We start from the raw sequence: 12,233 nt of genomic DNA, 5'->3' as shown, positions 1-12,233 counted from the left end.
CCGGTATAGTAAACAAATCTCATCTGATTTGTTGCCCACCACTACTACCAATGTCATATTGATGCGTACATGCAGGAGTATGCGTGCAATGTTTCCATTTTCCTCGCACAATACCAACACTCTTGCCGCTCCAAACGGCAGAAGACGTTATGCAAAACTTGAGACATAGATACAACGAACACGCTAGTACAAGTGAGATGGCGCTCTTCTAGAGAAAAAAAAGCACGTCGCAATCGAACAGACCCAGCAGTCAGGAGTACCATCATCATCAACTCCATCTTCTTGCTCCGTTGTTGCATCGTGTGAATCGTGGATCTTTTGCTTTTTAACTCAAAACCGTCTCTTTGTGAGGAAGTTTACTTTTGTGAAAAGCCCCCAAACACAGCCACTTGGCTGTATCACGTTAAGCAGTGTGATAGTTGTGAAGAAAATTCGCCCTTGATCAGCTCAAGGAAACAGGGCCCTTGTGGCTGGTTGTTTTTCTTTCCCTTCTTTTGTCTAGCCCCCCATCGGTTGGATCGCTTCGCAAAACAGAATCAGTTGAAAGGTTCGACCAGCTAGCAAGGGTTACGTTCGATCTCATTCACACCCACCCGCCCTGGGGGGTACCAGATCCATCGAAGGTGGTAGTAACCCAACAGTCCCCTGACCAACGCAACTGACCGTCGTCATTTCGGTTTCAGTTTTGCTTTCGAGCTGGTGAACCAAACGACAAAGGTGGTGAGAGTTGCGCGAGGCAAAGGTGCCACGGGCCAAGAGACAAAAGCGTAACACAACCACCATAACACATCGTTGCTAATCGTAATCGCAGCAAGCCATTCATCGGGCAAGGTTGCTCGTGTACAAAGTCGGAGACACGTTGGAACGGGTTTACAGAAAAGTATTCCTGAAAGTAGTAAGAACATTCCTGAAGTTGGTAATCATTAAAAAAGGTGTAGATTTGTAACGCAGAACACGGAGAACCGACAATCACCGTCCAGTTCGTGTAGCTAGGCGCATCGTAGTGTGTGTGTGTATATATATGAGAAATAGAAGGTGTTGGTGAACCCACAGTACGTGTGTGTGTGTAATGTGTGCGTGAAAAGAATGAGATAGCTAGTGCGAGAAAGAGCCAGCAGTAAAGTGGTTTTGATGGTGGGTGTCTTGCTGTCAGCAGGAACATCATCATTCTACACACTGAGAGGACAAAAGCAAAGTGCAATCCGCAGTCGGTTCGCGAACTCCAAAACGGTCAATACGGCGACGTACGTGTGAAAAGTGAGACAGAGTGAGAACAATAGAACGGGTTGCAGAAGAAGTGTCGTGCATTGGTGTTTGAGTGCATGTGTGCGTGTGTGTGTGTTGGTCCATTATATTTCGAATGCATGGCTGCAGCAGTAAATTGAAGAAGCAGTGAATATTTGCGGATTACCGTGGTGTGTTTCACTTTACCGAGGGGCTATTGTGTCAGCAGTGGGCCGCTTTCCCTCGAGTAGATACACACAGACACACACACACATACACACGCGAGCTTGCTGTGTCCCTGCTGATGGCCGACAATGCGCCTGCAGCCGCTGCAAGTAGTGTGAAGTGTGGTGACGGTGGTCAGCCTCTCGACAGTTCGCTGAAGTCCTCGAAAAAAATGTTCAACCCAAACAACAACGTCCAGGGTGCCAGTGGCAGCAGTAGCAGCGGCAACAACAGTGCTACCCCGGGAGCCCCCAATGCGACAACGGCCGGTCCGATCGACCGTCTCAGGATGCTGTATCCGAATGTCAACGAAGCTGTCGACCCGCTGCCACGCTCCTGGAGCCTGCAGGATAAATGCAGCACCATCGGATTAACGCAAAACAATTTACGTGTTCACTACAAAGGTTTTCGTATCGTTCCCAAGAAGAAGGAGCGAATCCTTCTTCTAACAAATTTGTTTGCATTTTCAGCGATTGTGACTCGACAGTAGACGGGTTTTTACTGCTACCCGTTACTGCTCGTGGGTATATATCTAAATTTAGTACGACTCTTGTGTGCTGTGCTTACTGATTTTCCTGCATCGCCATCTTGTGCGTCCCTTTTGCTGCCCTTTTCTTCCTGTCTCTCTGTGTCTGCCTGCTGCTGCTGCCCGCGCGGCTGTGCACGCGCTCTCTGTCCTGTCGTGGGGCGTGTGTGTGTGTGTGTGTGTGTGTGTGCACACACACAACATGCACCACACAGCGCAGAGAAAGACGAAAATTTCCCTTCTACTATTAACTCCCCACTCTCCCCTCTACAACACAACATAGTTCCAAAAACGATACACAAATCGTACAGTAGTGCAACCTTTAACAATCGTGTATCGTATCGTAGGTACCTCTTCAGAAGGAAGTACACAATACTACTTTGTTCGCCAATGAACTAAATCATCATTTAGCTTCCCTCTGTTCCCCTTCCCTTCTATTACGCATTAATAATGGTCATGATGGCGTGCAATCATGCCTTTTTGAAGGAATTTTAAACGAATGAAATGTCATTTTTTTTCTCTGTAACCTAGCAGTGCTATGCCTACTTTGCTTTACTGCATCTAGTGGAATGTTTACACTGTTGTTTATTGAGCCCTTTTGAATTATCTCAGTCGACAGTTCAGCACAAGCACAACACTCCAACCGTTGATGGCAAATAGAGTAATTCGACTCCATTATCGTTGCGATACGGGGTTCGTACATGAAATCGGTTGTCGATTTTTTCGTTTTTCTTACGCTTCCCCATTGCTTGGAAATGTGGCTTTTTATATCGACTTGCAAACTTGTGTGTTCAAAAACAACGTTGAAAGTGTGTGTGTGTGTAGGTATAATGTTCGGAATGCTCCATCACCCGACGGGAATGGTGGCACATTTGCTGGTGTGTATGTGCGCTTGATATTGCGCAAATAGTGTAGCTGCTCATAAATAAGTGTAGCGATTCTACGGGTAGAAGCTACTATATGTACACACACACAAACCACATACGACGTAGAAAGAGGAGCGAAAGTGCGTGTGACAAACGATGGTTCGAGCGAGCGAGGGCGAACAGTGTTTTCTGTGCGAGCGAGACAAGCCGTTTTGATGAAATACGTTCAAACAGCGCAACAAAGAAGCGCTCGGGAAGAAACAGAAATCAGCAGGTTTTGACGTTTCTCTGACGGATGAAAACCGTGGTGTGTGCTACCTTTATTCGTACGAAATGTGGCAGCTTTTTCTATATATCACTAAATGGAATCTAATGGAAGTATTTTGCTACATATGCATTAATTTTACTGCGGCTGTAAAGTGCAATTGCATTTTTGATATGTTTAAATGTCATCGGTTTAATATTACGTTACTTTTGTGTGTATCAGTGGTTGATAAGCAAATGTTTAAATATTTGTTTTCTTGTTCACATTCGATTTACTGCACTGCAAACATTAACAATCATTTAATTTAAAATGACCTTTCAATTGTTCGATCGCAACATCGTTTCGAGACGAAAAAATCATGTGCGCAATGTAACCATTTATTCTTTACTAAAGGTGTGTGTGTGCTGTGCTTTCATCAAAGAAAGATTTATCAAAAAAAGTAGCAACAATGCATATTTCATTAACATGCGTAGTTTGATGCGTATCATTGTATTATGTGAACTGTCATTTTTCTATCTCAAGAAACACAAAATTTATTATTTTTTTTCCTAGTTTGTAACTTTTATATCTGCTTTCAATGACCTCGTTTAGAGCTTTTTCAATGTTTTACAAAGTTAAAGTTAATGATCTGAATGTTATGGTGCAAAAAGAATCACTTGAAGCTTTCCTTTGTCATGTTTTGATGGCGATGTTGATCTTGCGAAGCAGCCAACGACCAATTTAATGTACACAACACTAATACAATCGTCACCGTCAACATACGTCACGATACGTGCGATGCGTCACTGTGTGCGTGTCAGCTTAGATCAAAACAATGAAACAGAATGACAGCACCGTGCGCACACGAATACATCGCTCCAGCTGTTCCAAATCAGCAGCAGCAGCAGTAGCTTGCTCCCCTATCTTTCCCCCCGTGTCTGCCAACACACATACACACACGCACGCACACCTGCACAACAGGCGACATTCGCGCATAAGCATAAAACGCGATGAGCATAAATCGGAAGCGAACAACATAATACAAAGAGAAAGAGAATCGATTGTTGTGGAAAGGGGTCGGCAAGAGGGGTTAAAAATCACCAACAAGGAAACGAACAGAAAGACACGACCCCGATATCATCACCAAAGCCGTTGTTACGGATGGGTGTGGGGGAAGAGGGTGCAGGTTGTGTGTGGGTGGGTGTGGTGTTTTAGCCCTCCGCATGCTGAGATGAATAACATTCGATGTGCGTATATTCTCCTTCGCACCGCTTGCTTCGCCATTTTTTTCCTTTGTGCGTTCCGCGTTCCCTTTCGCCTGCAAAGTAGTCGTACGAGGAAAATCCCCGATGTACGCAGCAACAACACAACACAACTGGTGCGAAAACTGTGTCTACATTTATTTGTACGCTTTTTCGCTTCTGTTGCTGTGCTGCTTACACTTCACTTTTTTGTTACTCTGTGTTTTATTGCGTTTCACTTTTACACTTCCTTGGCCTGTTTGTGAGATACATTATTGCTGTTAATATTATGCGTTTCTTTTAATTACTCGCAATCGATATTTATTATTTCGTTGTTTTATAAATTTTAAGAAAGTTTTGCGTTTGGTTCGATGGCAGTTTAAAAAAAAGCTTTCTTAGAGGCAAAATATATTTAGAATGTAATGAAAAAAATATTTACAATTATCAGTACATATGTTTAAGCTGTTTAATGTCTACAAATAGACAATTAAATTTAATTCTTTCAAACATATTGTAATATGTTAATAACTTTAATCTCAATACGCTCGATCTCGCGATCAAATGTCAAATGGTACATGCATTCTTATTTTTTTATTATTTTATTAAATAAAATCGTTTCTTTTAATCACTTAAAGCAAGGGAGGAGAATTACGGCTATCATTCGATTGCATATTGCGTCGTTTAGTGATCCAAAATGCAATATGCACTTTCATTGCAATCGATACGCTAATGTGTGTGCGTGTGTTCTTAAGTGTTTAGTTTTGCGATCGTAAGGAAAAGAATATATTCGTACACGAATGTGCCGAAATTGTACACCAATTACTATACTCAAACGTGTGTGTTTCAAACAATGAACCGCAACGCTGCTGATGGTGAATCGTACCACAGATGATAACGTCTTTGTTTTTCCGTTCTTACTTTAATCCACTGCATGTTCATGTCCACCTTTTTGCATTTGTGCTACCGTGTTGCTGCGCAGCTTTTATCCCACGACACTCCGACTGCCGATCGCCTTGCTTGGGTTTAATACCTTTGTTTACTTGGCATTTGTTTTTGATCGTGTATCGTGATCTCGTGCAAACTGGTCGCATATCGGGTTTACTGCTTGTCTGCTAACATCACCAGTCACTTCACGTTCAGTCATGAGCAAACACCGAACCGAATGGCCAAGCAAAAGGTGATGCTACCGGTTGTAAGGGAGTAAGCGGAAACCTGGGAAGAGACGATGCGATTGGATACGGACAGCCCTGAAGGTTTTGGTATGAGTGCTGCATAGTAAGGAACCTATTAATACTGGGTCAGCGTAAATCATTACACTCGCCTTTTTGTTGTGGATGCAACCAGAATCATCAATTACAGAGGGTTACAAATTATTCTATATCTCAAATAAAATTAAAAAAAAAAAACCTCGTTCCATATGATCGAAATTTAGTTCCTTAGTACCTATAGTAAAAGGTATACCTTGTGTTTCATGTGTGGCTCTCTTATCAGTACACCACAACAGTTTGTCGATTAGGCGACAAAAAAAAACACACACACACACACGCTGTGAGTAAGAGGAACAGCAGCAAAAACAGGAACAAAACAGCACAAAGTACTTTCGCTAGCGATTTGCGTGTAACTGAACGGTGGAGGAGCATCGTACACGCGCGCTGTTCCTTAGCGCAAAGCGAGACGATGAAAGCACACTATCAGTAAACCGCTTGAACTACCGCGTGTTAAAGAAGAGAGCGAGAGGAAAAGGAAAAAATAAAGTGCCACGGGCATCACAACGACACAACGCTGTTGAGTTTGGTAATAACATCGAACCCCATCGGTCGGTAGCTGGCTGACCGAACGGCCCCAGCAGACATCACACTTTCTCGAAAGCAAATCACTCCGTGGGTGACGATGTGTCAGGTCGTATCCGAACGTAATTCAAACAGCGAACGATTTTTGATTTTGCTTTTTGAGATTTTTGTTTTGTTTTTCTCCACAGTTTGCTAAATTTATTTTTCCTTATCTGCTTATCAACTCTTTTTTTCTAACGTTTGAATTTATTATGGTTTTGTAATTTGCTTCTATTTCTCTGTATCACATTACAGATTAATTTGCAGATGTTACAAATTTAATAATTTATACTTTCGCTTTTCATTTTTTTCTGTGAGTTTTAGTAAAGTTGTCTATTGTTTTGCGATTAATTTTCATGACTTTTTTTCATGTGAGAATTTTTTAAATTTTAGATTTGAAATTAGTTATTTCACACACAACTACTCTTACAGCTAACATAATTTCCAATAATACCCCAAGCACAGCGACTTCAAGGCTAGTTTTTCTACACAAGTGAACGTGGGCTGTGGGAGAATGTCCTCGCTTCGTCACATTTCCCCTGCACAACGGAGCCCTTTTATGAGTAGCGAGCAGCGTATAGGGCACGATATTTTGGATAGTACGAAGCTGCAGGAAAAAAAATGTTACCCCGTAACATAGAAACATCCAGCACACGCCAAACTGAAGCAACAACGCGGACGTAAAGGAGGAATAGCTCAATATGATTACGACAAAAAGGGGAAATAACGAACGTACGACAGACCCGAGCAGAGCGAACGAACGAAACACAAACGTGTTGTCAGGGTCGAAATCCAACAGACGGCGTTAGTGCCAAAGTGGGTCAGCGGCGTTTAGCAACGATTTTCCATGACTTTGAACACTGGACCGTGGAAGGTGGAAGTGCACATTCTTCCCGCTTCTCTTCTCCCCCTTCCGTACAACGGAGCGAGTGGGCTGGCTCATGGGTTGATGGAGGTGGCAGCTGGGCTGTCTGTGGCACTAAGGCCAAAAAGCCTGGCGAGCAGACGCACTAAGGTGGCTAAGCTTAAAGTTGAAGAAGAGAGCAAAAGCCATGCTGCCGTTTGCTTCTACACAGGTAGCAACTCCCCCCTCCCCTTTTGGGTCCCCTTCACCCAACCATCCACCCACACACATAGAGGCGGTGGAAAACTCGAGTCGCAAGACGCGAAGGACAAGAGTTAAAACCAGGCCCCCCGCGTTTCATCACTCATTAGTAGTGATACAGTATTAGGTATTAGGGAGGCAGTATTGCAATTCAAATGTAAAAGCTCTAGACAAAATATGAGCGAGTCACTGCAAAAATTTATTAAACATACAGTAAATTAATAACAGAAAAAGTTATAAAATTTCACAGTCTGGTTAACAAACCGGTACAAAAACTGTTACAAGTTGTTATCTGAACAATTCTCTTTCCTACTGAAATCTTAGTTGAACTTATTTAAGAAAAAGGTTTAAGCTCGAACTGGGCTTGATTAGCAACGTTGCTAATTTTAGGTTTCACTTTCTTAAACTCTTAAACACACACACACACACGCGAACTAAATGTATTGTTTTAATTAATTATCACCGTAGGAATTGGCAAATCACACACAGATGCGGCCTCGGTGCGTACGGCCTATCCAATCCCGGCCGCCTGTGGACTGTACTACTTCGAGGTAAAAATCATCTCCAAGGGCCGCGATGGATACATGGGCATCGGGCTAACACACACCAACTTCAAGATGAACCGTCTGCCCGGTTGGGATAAGCAATCGTACGGCTATCACGGCGACGACGGACACTCCTTCTGCTCGTCCGGCAATGGGCAACCGTACGGGCCCACATTTACCACCGGTGATATTATTGGTTGTGGCGTCAATCTGGTCGACAATACATGTTTCTACACCAAGAATGGCCACCATCTGGGCATCGCTTTCAAGGATCTACCGGTATGTAACGGCAAACCAAACTGAACCCGCATATCGATCGTTGTAACGCGTCTGTCTTTCGGATATCTATCTTTTTAGCCCCGGTTATACCCGACGGTCGGATTACAAACGCCCGGCGAGGTAGTCGATGCCAACTTCGGTCAGGAACCGTTCAAGTTCGACATCGAAGACATGTTAAAGGAGCTGCGGGCCAGCACGAAGGCTACGATCTACAACTTCCCACTGCCGGATGATCAGGGCGATTGGACGGTGATCTTGCACAAAATGGTTTCCTCCTATCTGGTCCATCACGGGTACAGCTCGACGGCGGAAACGTTCGCACGGACCACGGGTCAAACTTTACAGGAAGACATGACATCGATTAAAAATCGACAAAGTAAGCGTGCACAGCAGCACACTCATGTCCCATGCATGAGCTCAGCAGCTCATTGACACCTTTTTTTTCTATTCGCTTTTGCAGAAATTATAAAACTAGTGCTTTCCGGTCGTATGGGACAAGCAATCGAACAAACCATTCGTCTCTATCCGGGTCTGCTAGAGTCGAATCAAAATCTGCTTTTTATGCTGAAGTGCCGACAGTTTATCGAAATGGTAAACGGATCCGACTTTGACCTAGTAAGTGATACGGTTTCTGACCTATCCAATCCTGTCCTTGGCCTTCTCACTCTTATAACCATTTACTCATATTTCACGCATTTGTAGGGTACTCCTTCGTCGCGTACGAGCCCAGTGCAAACATCGGTGATACAATCAACAAAAAGTTATCAAAACGGTAGCACCATTATACCGGATAACGCCGACAATCAGGGATACTTAAAGAATAACGTCCTCAGGTATGGAATGTTTCTCACCATCAGCAACGGACAAAAAGGTGTAATTGGGTACATTTTTTATGTAAAACATTCCAGTAATAACACCAACAATAATAATAATGGCAACTGCATCGAAGACGACTACTCGAACGACATTGAGATGGAGAACGGTCACAGCAATAATAGCGCCACGAATGGTTACAAAAACGGTACCGCAACACGAACGAACACAAACGAATCGGTAGAAGAGGAAGAGGAGGAACCAGACACCGGCAGGGATGAAGATATGGGTAAAGATTGAAGACAAACAAAAAAACAAACAAATTGGGATCATGTGTGTGATCTGTTTTTATTTTTATGCATGTCTTTCTATGTCACGCAGACGTGGACTCATCGCTATCGCCAAACTGTAAAACGGCGAGTGCCACGACAAAGTCGGGTGTCGAGCGGATGCTAGAATTTGGCCGGGAGCTGTTCCAGATGAGCCAACGACTGGAGAAGGAACATGGTGTTAATGAAACTAATCAAAAAATGTTAGAGGTAAATGAACGGAGTTTTTTTTCTTTTGTGCTGTTGTTTTTAAAGTAATTCGTTTTTTCCGGTTTTTTCGTGCAATAACAATACTTAGTCCTTGTTAGGGTCCGAATTGGTGTGCAATTTAGAGCGCATAAAAATGAAAAATAATTTAATTCAATTAAATTTCACCGTTTCGCCCAAGTTTTTCACTCCCTCGGGCAGGTTTGTATTGATTTGTGTAAGTGAAGCTCGGGACAGTTCTCTAGTCTTACTGCTTCTTTCAACGCTGCGCATCATTATGTGCTTTTAACTTTTTATATTCGCCGTTTCAATGAATTGCTGTCCATACATGTGTATACGAGATCAAATGAGTTCTTATACTTGCATTTCTTATAGTGTCAACTGGCTACAAGACACAGATTTAGAAAGTATTATGTTCGATACACTTCTCAATGTGTTTCATATCTCTTCCCTTTGTTTTTGAAGGACCAATGAATTCGGACCGATGTGACATTTTTACTAACGATTTTTTTCCTTTGTCAGGACGATTTTCTTACTTTAAAATTTCTCCTAAGCAAAGGTCTATCATATCCCAGGGAAAAGATAATTTACATTCGCCAGATGAAACTACATCTTTGACTGATTTACAAGTAAATCCCCTAAAGCAGGTTTCTGTGGCTGCTAGAATATTTGGAATTGGAACCATCCAGATTCATGGAATGGAATCAGATTCATTTGTGGCGGCCCGGTGATGTATATGATACACTGCGCCGGTCCACACGGTAGGAGCGTGTGTCGAATCCAATACGAACCGTCCTCTCGTACCAAGGACTGATTATCAGGCTACGCGGTAAAAATAAGTCTAGTAAGCCAGAAATGGCTGACGTGACTTTAGAGGTCGTTAAAGTCAACAAGAGAGAATCAGATTCAACCGAAGCTAATTAATAACTGTTCTAATAATAAGTCATTTAAATTTTCGCATGAGTTGTAGTTGACTGGTGTGTAAATTTTTAATATTGTTTAAAAAAAACCTCTGTTTCCTTCATTTGCAGGATGCATTTAGTTTATTAGCCTACTCTAATCCATGGGCCAGCCCGCTCGGCTGGCAACTGTGCCCATCGCGTCGTGAAGCTGTATGTGCTGCTCTAAACTCTGCCATATTAGGTACGTGTACCGCCCATAGATTCCTCTCATACCGACGCTTTTGCCCCACACTAACATCTTTCTTTCTGTTTTTGATTTGTAGAATCAATGAATTACTCATGGCGACCACCGCTAGAGGTGTGCATAGCGCATGCCTGCGAACTGCTCCGTCTCATGTCGAGCTCATCCCTGGGTGCGTGCGCGTTCGTCAATGTGGACGATATTCTTGCTCAACAACAGCAACATTGACTACGTCTAATACTTCAGCTAGCGCCTTACTTCAATTTCTAATGGATACGCCATCATTTCTTTACCCAACATTTCCTCCCGCCAACAACACCAACACACCCGGACTCTCACATATTCTCCCCCCTGCATGCAACGAACGCTCCATTTAGAAGAGCCCTTTTGCGGGCCGAATACGAATACGAGGGAAAGGGCAGCCCTGCTTTAGTGAGAAACGCTATAGAACCGACGAACTAATGAAACCAGAAGCTACGAAAAGCACAGTCGATGTGTTACGATAGTGAACGGCCGTCTGAAGCGTGTGTTTGTGTTTACCGCCCTTAACTGTACAGGTTTCTTTTTTGTTGTTGTTTCTAAAAATTACTATTCATACATCACATGTAAAATTATCTTGACGGCGCCAAAGCTAACCGACTTACCGGTGGAATTAATTTCAAGGCGCCGACAGGTTAACACAACGTACGAATTGTTTGCTGCGTTAAAGCCCCTTATTTGACCACCATTGAAGCAACCAAAATAATTAAAGCCTCTCAATACTTTTAACAAATGAATGAATGCGCGCTGCTGTTAGTAAGTAATCTGTTCATACAATATTTCCTTCTTCATCACAACACGATCACGGGTGATCTGGTAAAGGGGGAATGATCGTTGCTTTCCTCGCATGCACACAAACGAAAAGTGCACGTACGATCGCGGGACGGAGTTAAACCGACAGTTAAAAAGGGGGCTTTTCCCTATGCAAGGCAAAAGAAGATGTAGATCGTGGTCCAATAATGGTTGATTTGTCGATCGCGTAATGCGCTCGAGTAATGTAGCACCACCAGCTCTCATGTGAGTTTGATAATAATCAGCAACGGTAGAAACTCGAATGTATGTGTGCGCCCGCGTGTGTGTGGATTTGTGGAAAGATAAAAAAATGTCTGTAAAGTGTAAAAGAAGTGTACTAATATATTTAGCCCGTTAAATTAAACTGCATCGATAAAGAGAGAGAGAGAGTGGAACCGGTGGTAGTACGATTTGGTAATAGTAAGGGAAAATAGCGAGAGATTTGTGCGCATAAGTAAGGAAAGGAAGCAGCACGCAGAATGATCAGTTTAGCAAGTAAGAGTGATAACCGCTGTGTGTATGTGTGTGCGTATATGAATAGGTTTGCGATCCGGGAAGGAAACAAAAATCATAAGCAAAAGGAACCTTCTCTTACATCTCTTCAAAATATTAAAAAAAAATCGCGATGAAAAGGGATAGGATACAAATGCATCATGGGTAAAATTGCAATGATACAATACAGAACAGAAGGATTAATTAATCGCGGGAGTGAATGGAGCAAAAACAAGGAAGTTTAGTAGTTTTAATCAAACTTTCGTTTTTTTTTCTTATACTTCCCATTAAACCAGCAAAATGGCTTGCTTGCATGCCGTGTTTCAATGTATGG

At 42.8% G+C, this 12,233-nt stretch overlaps 1 protein-coding gene across 1 annotated transcript; it reads left to right on the top strand.

Annotated features, from left to right (window-relative positions):
• Positions 1-258: 258 nt before the first annotated feature.
• LOC125768850 (ran-binding protein 9) lies at positions 259-12,226 on the top strand. The gene is made up of 9 exons (XM_049437084.1): positions 259-1,853; positions 7,729-8,084; positions 8,163-8,460; positions 8,545-8,699; positions 8,787-8,917; positions 8,993-9,186; positions 9,279-9,436; positions 10,465-10,576; positions 10,659-12,226. The coding sequence occupies exons 1-9, from the start codon at positions 1,529-1,531 to the stop codon at positions 10,802-10,804; spliced, it is 1,875 nt and encodes a 624-aa protein (XP_049293041.1). The 5' UTR covers positions 259-1,528; the 3' UTR covers positions 10,805-12,226.
• Positions 12,227-12,233: the final 7 nt, after the last annotated feature.

The sequence above is a fragment of the Anopheles funestus genome, chromosome 3RL (genome assembly GCF_943734845.2).
Source record: "Anopheles funestus chromosome 3RL, idAnoFuneDA-416_04, whole genome shotgun sequence".
Classification (NCBI taxonomy): Eukaryota; Metazoa; Arthropoda; class Insecta; order Diptera; family Culicidae; genus Anopheles; species Anopheles funestus.
This window is presented reverse-complemented; position numbering and strand designations above follow the sequence as displayed.

What these genes read in the sequence shown, in the direction of transcription:
- LOC125768850 (XM_049437084.1), top strand. Translation starts at nt 1,529, where the DNA reads ATGGCCGACAATGCGCCTGCAGCCGCTGCAAGTAGTGTGAAGTGTGGT. An exon ending in TTTACGTGTTCACTACAAAG is followed by an intron (nt 1,854 to 7,728) that starts GTTTTCGTATCG and finishes TTATCACCGTAG; the next exon opens with GAATTGGCAAATCACACACA. An exon ending in ACGGATCCGACTTTGACCTA is followed by an intron (nt 8,700 to 8,786) that starts GTAAGTGATACG and finishes ACGCATTTGTAG; the next exon opens with GGTACTCCTTCGTCGCGTAC.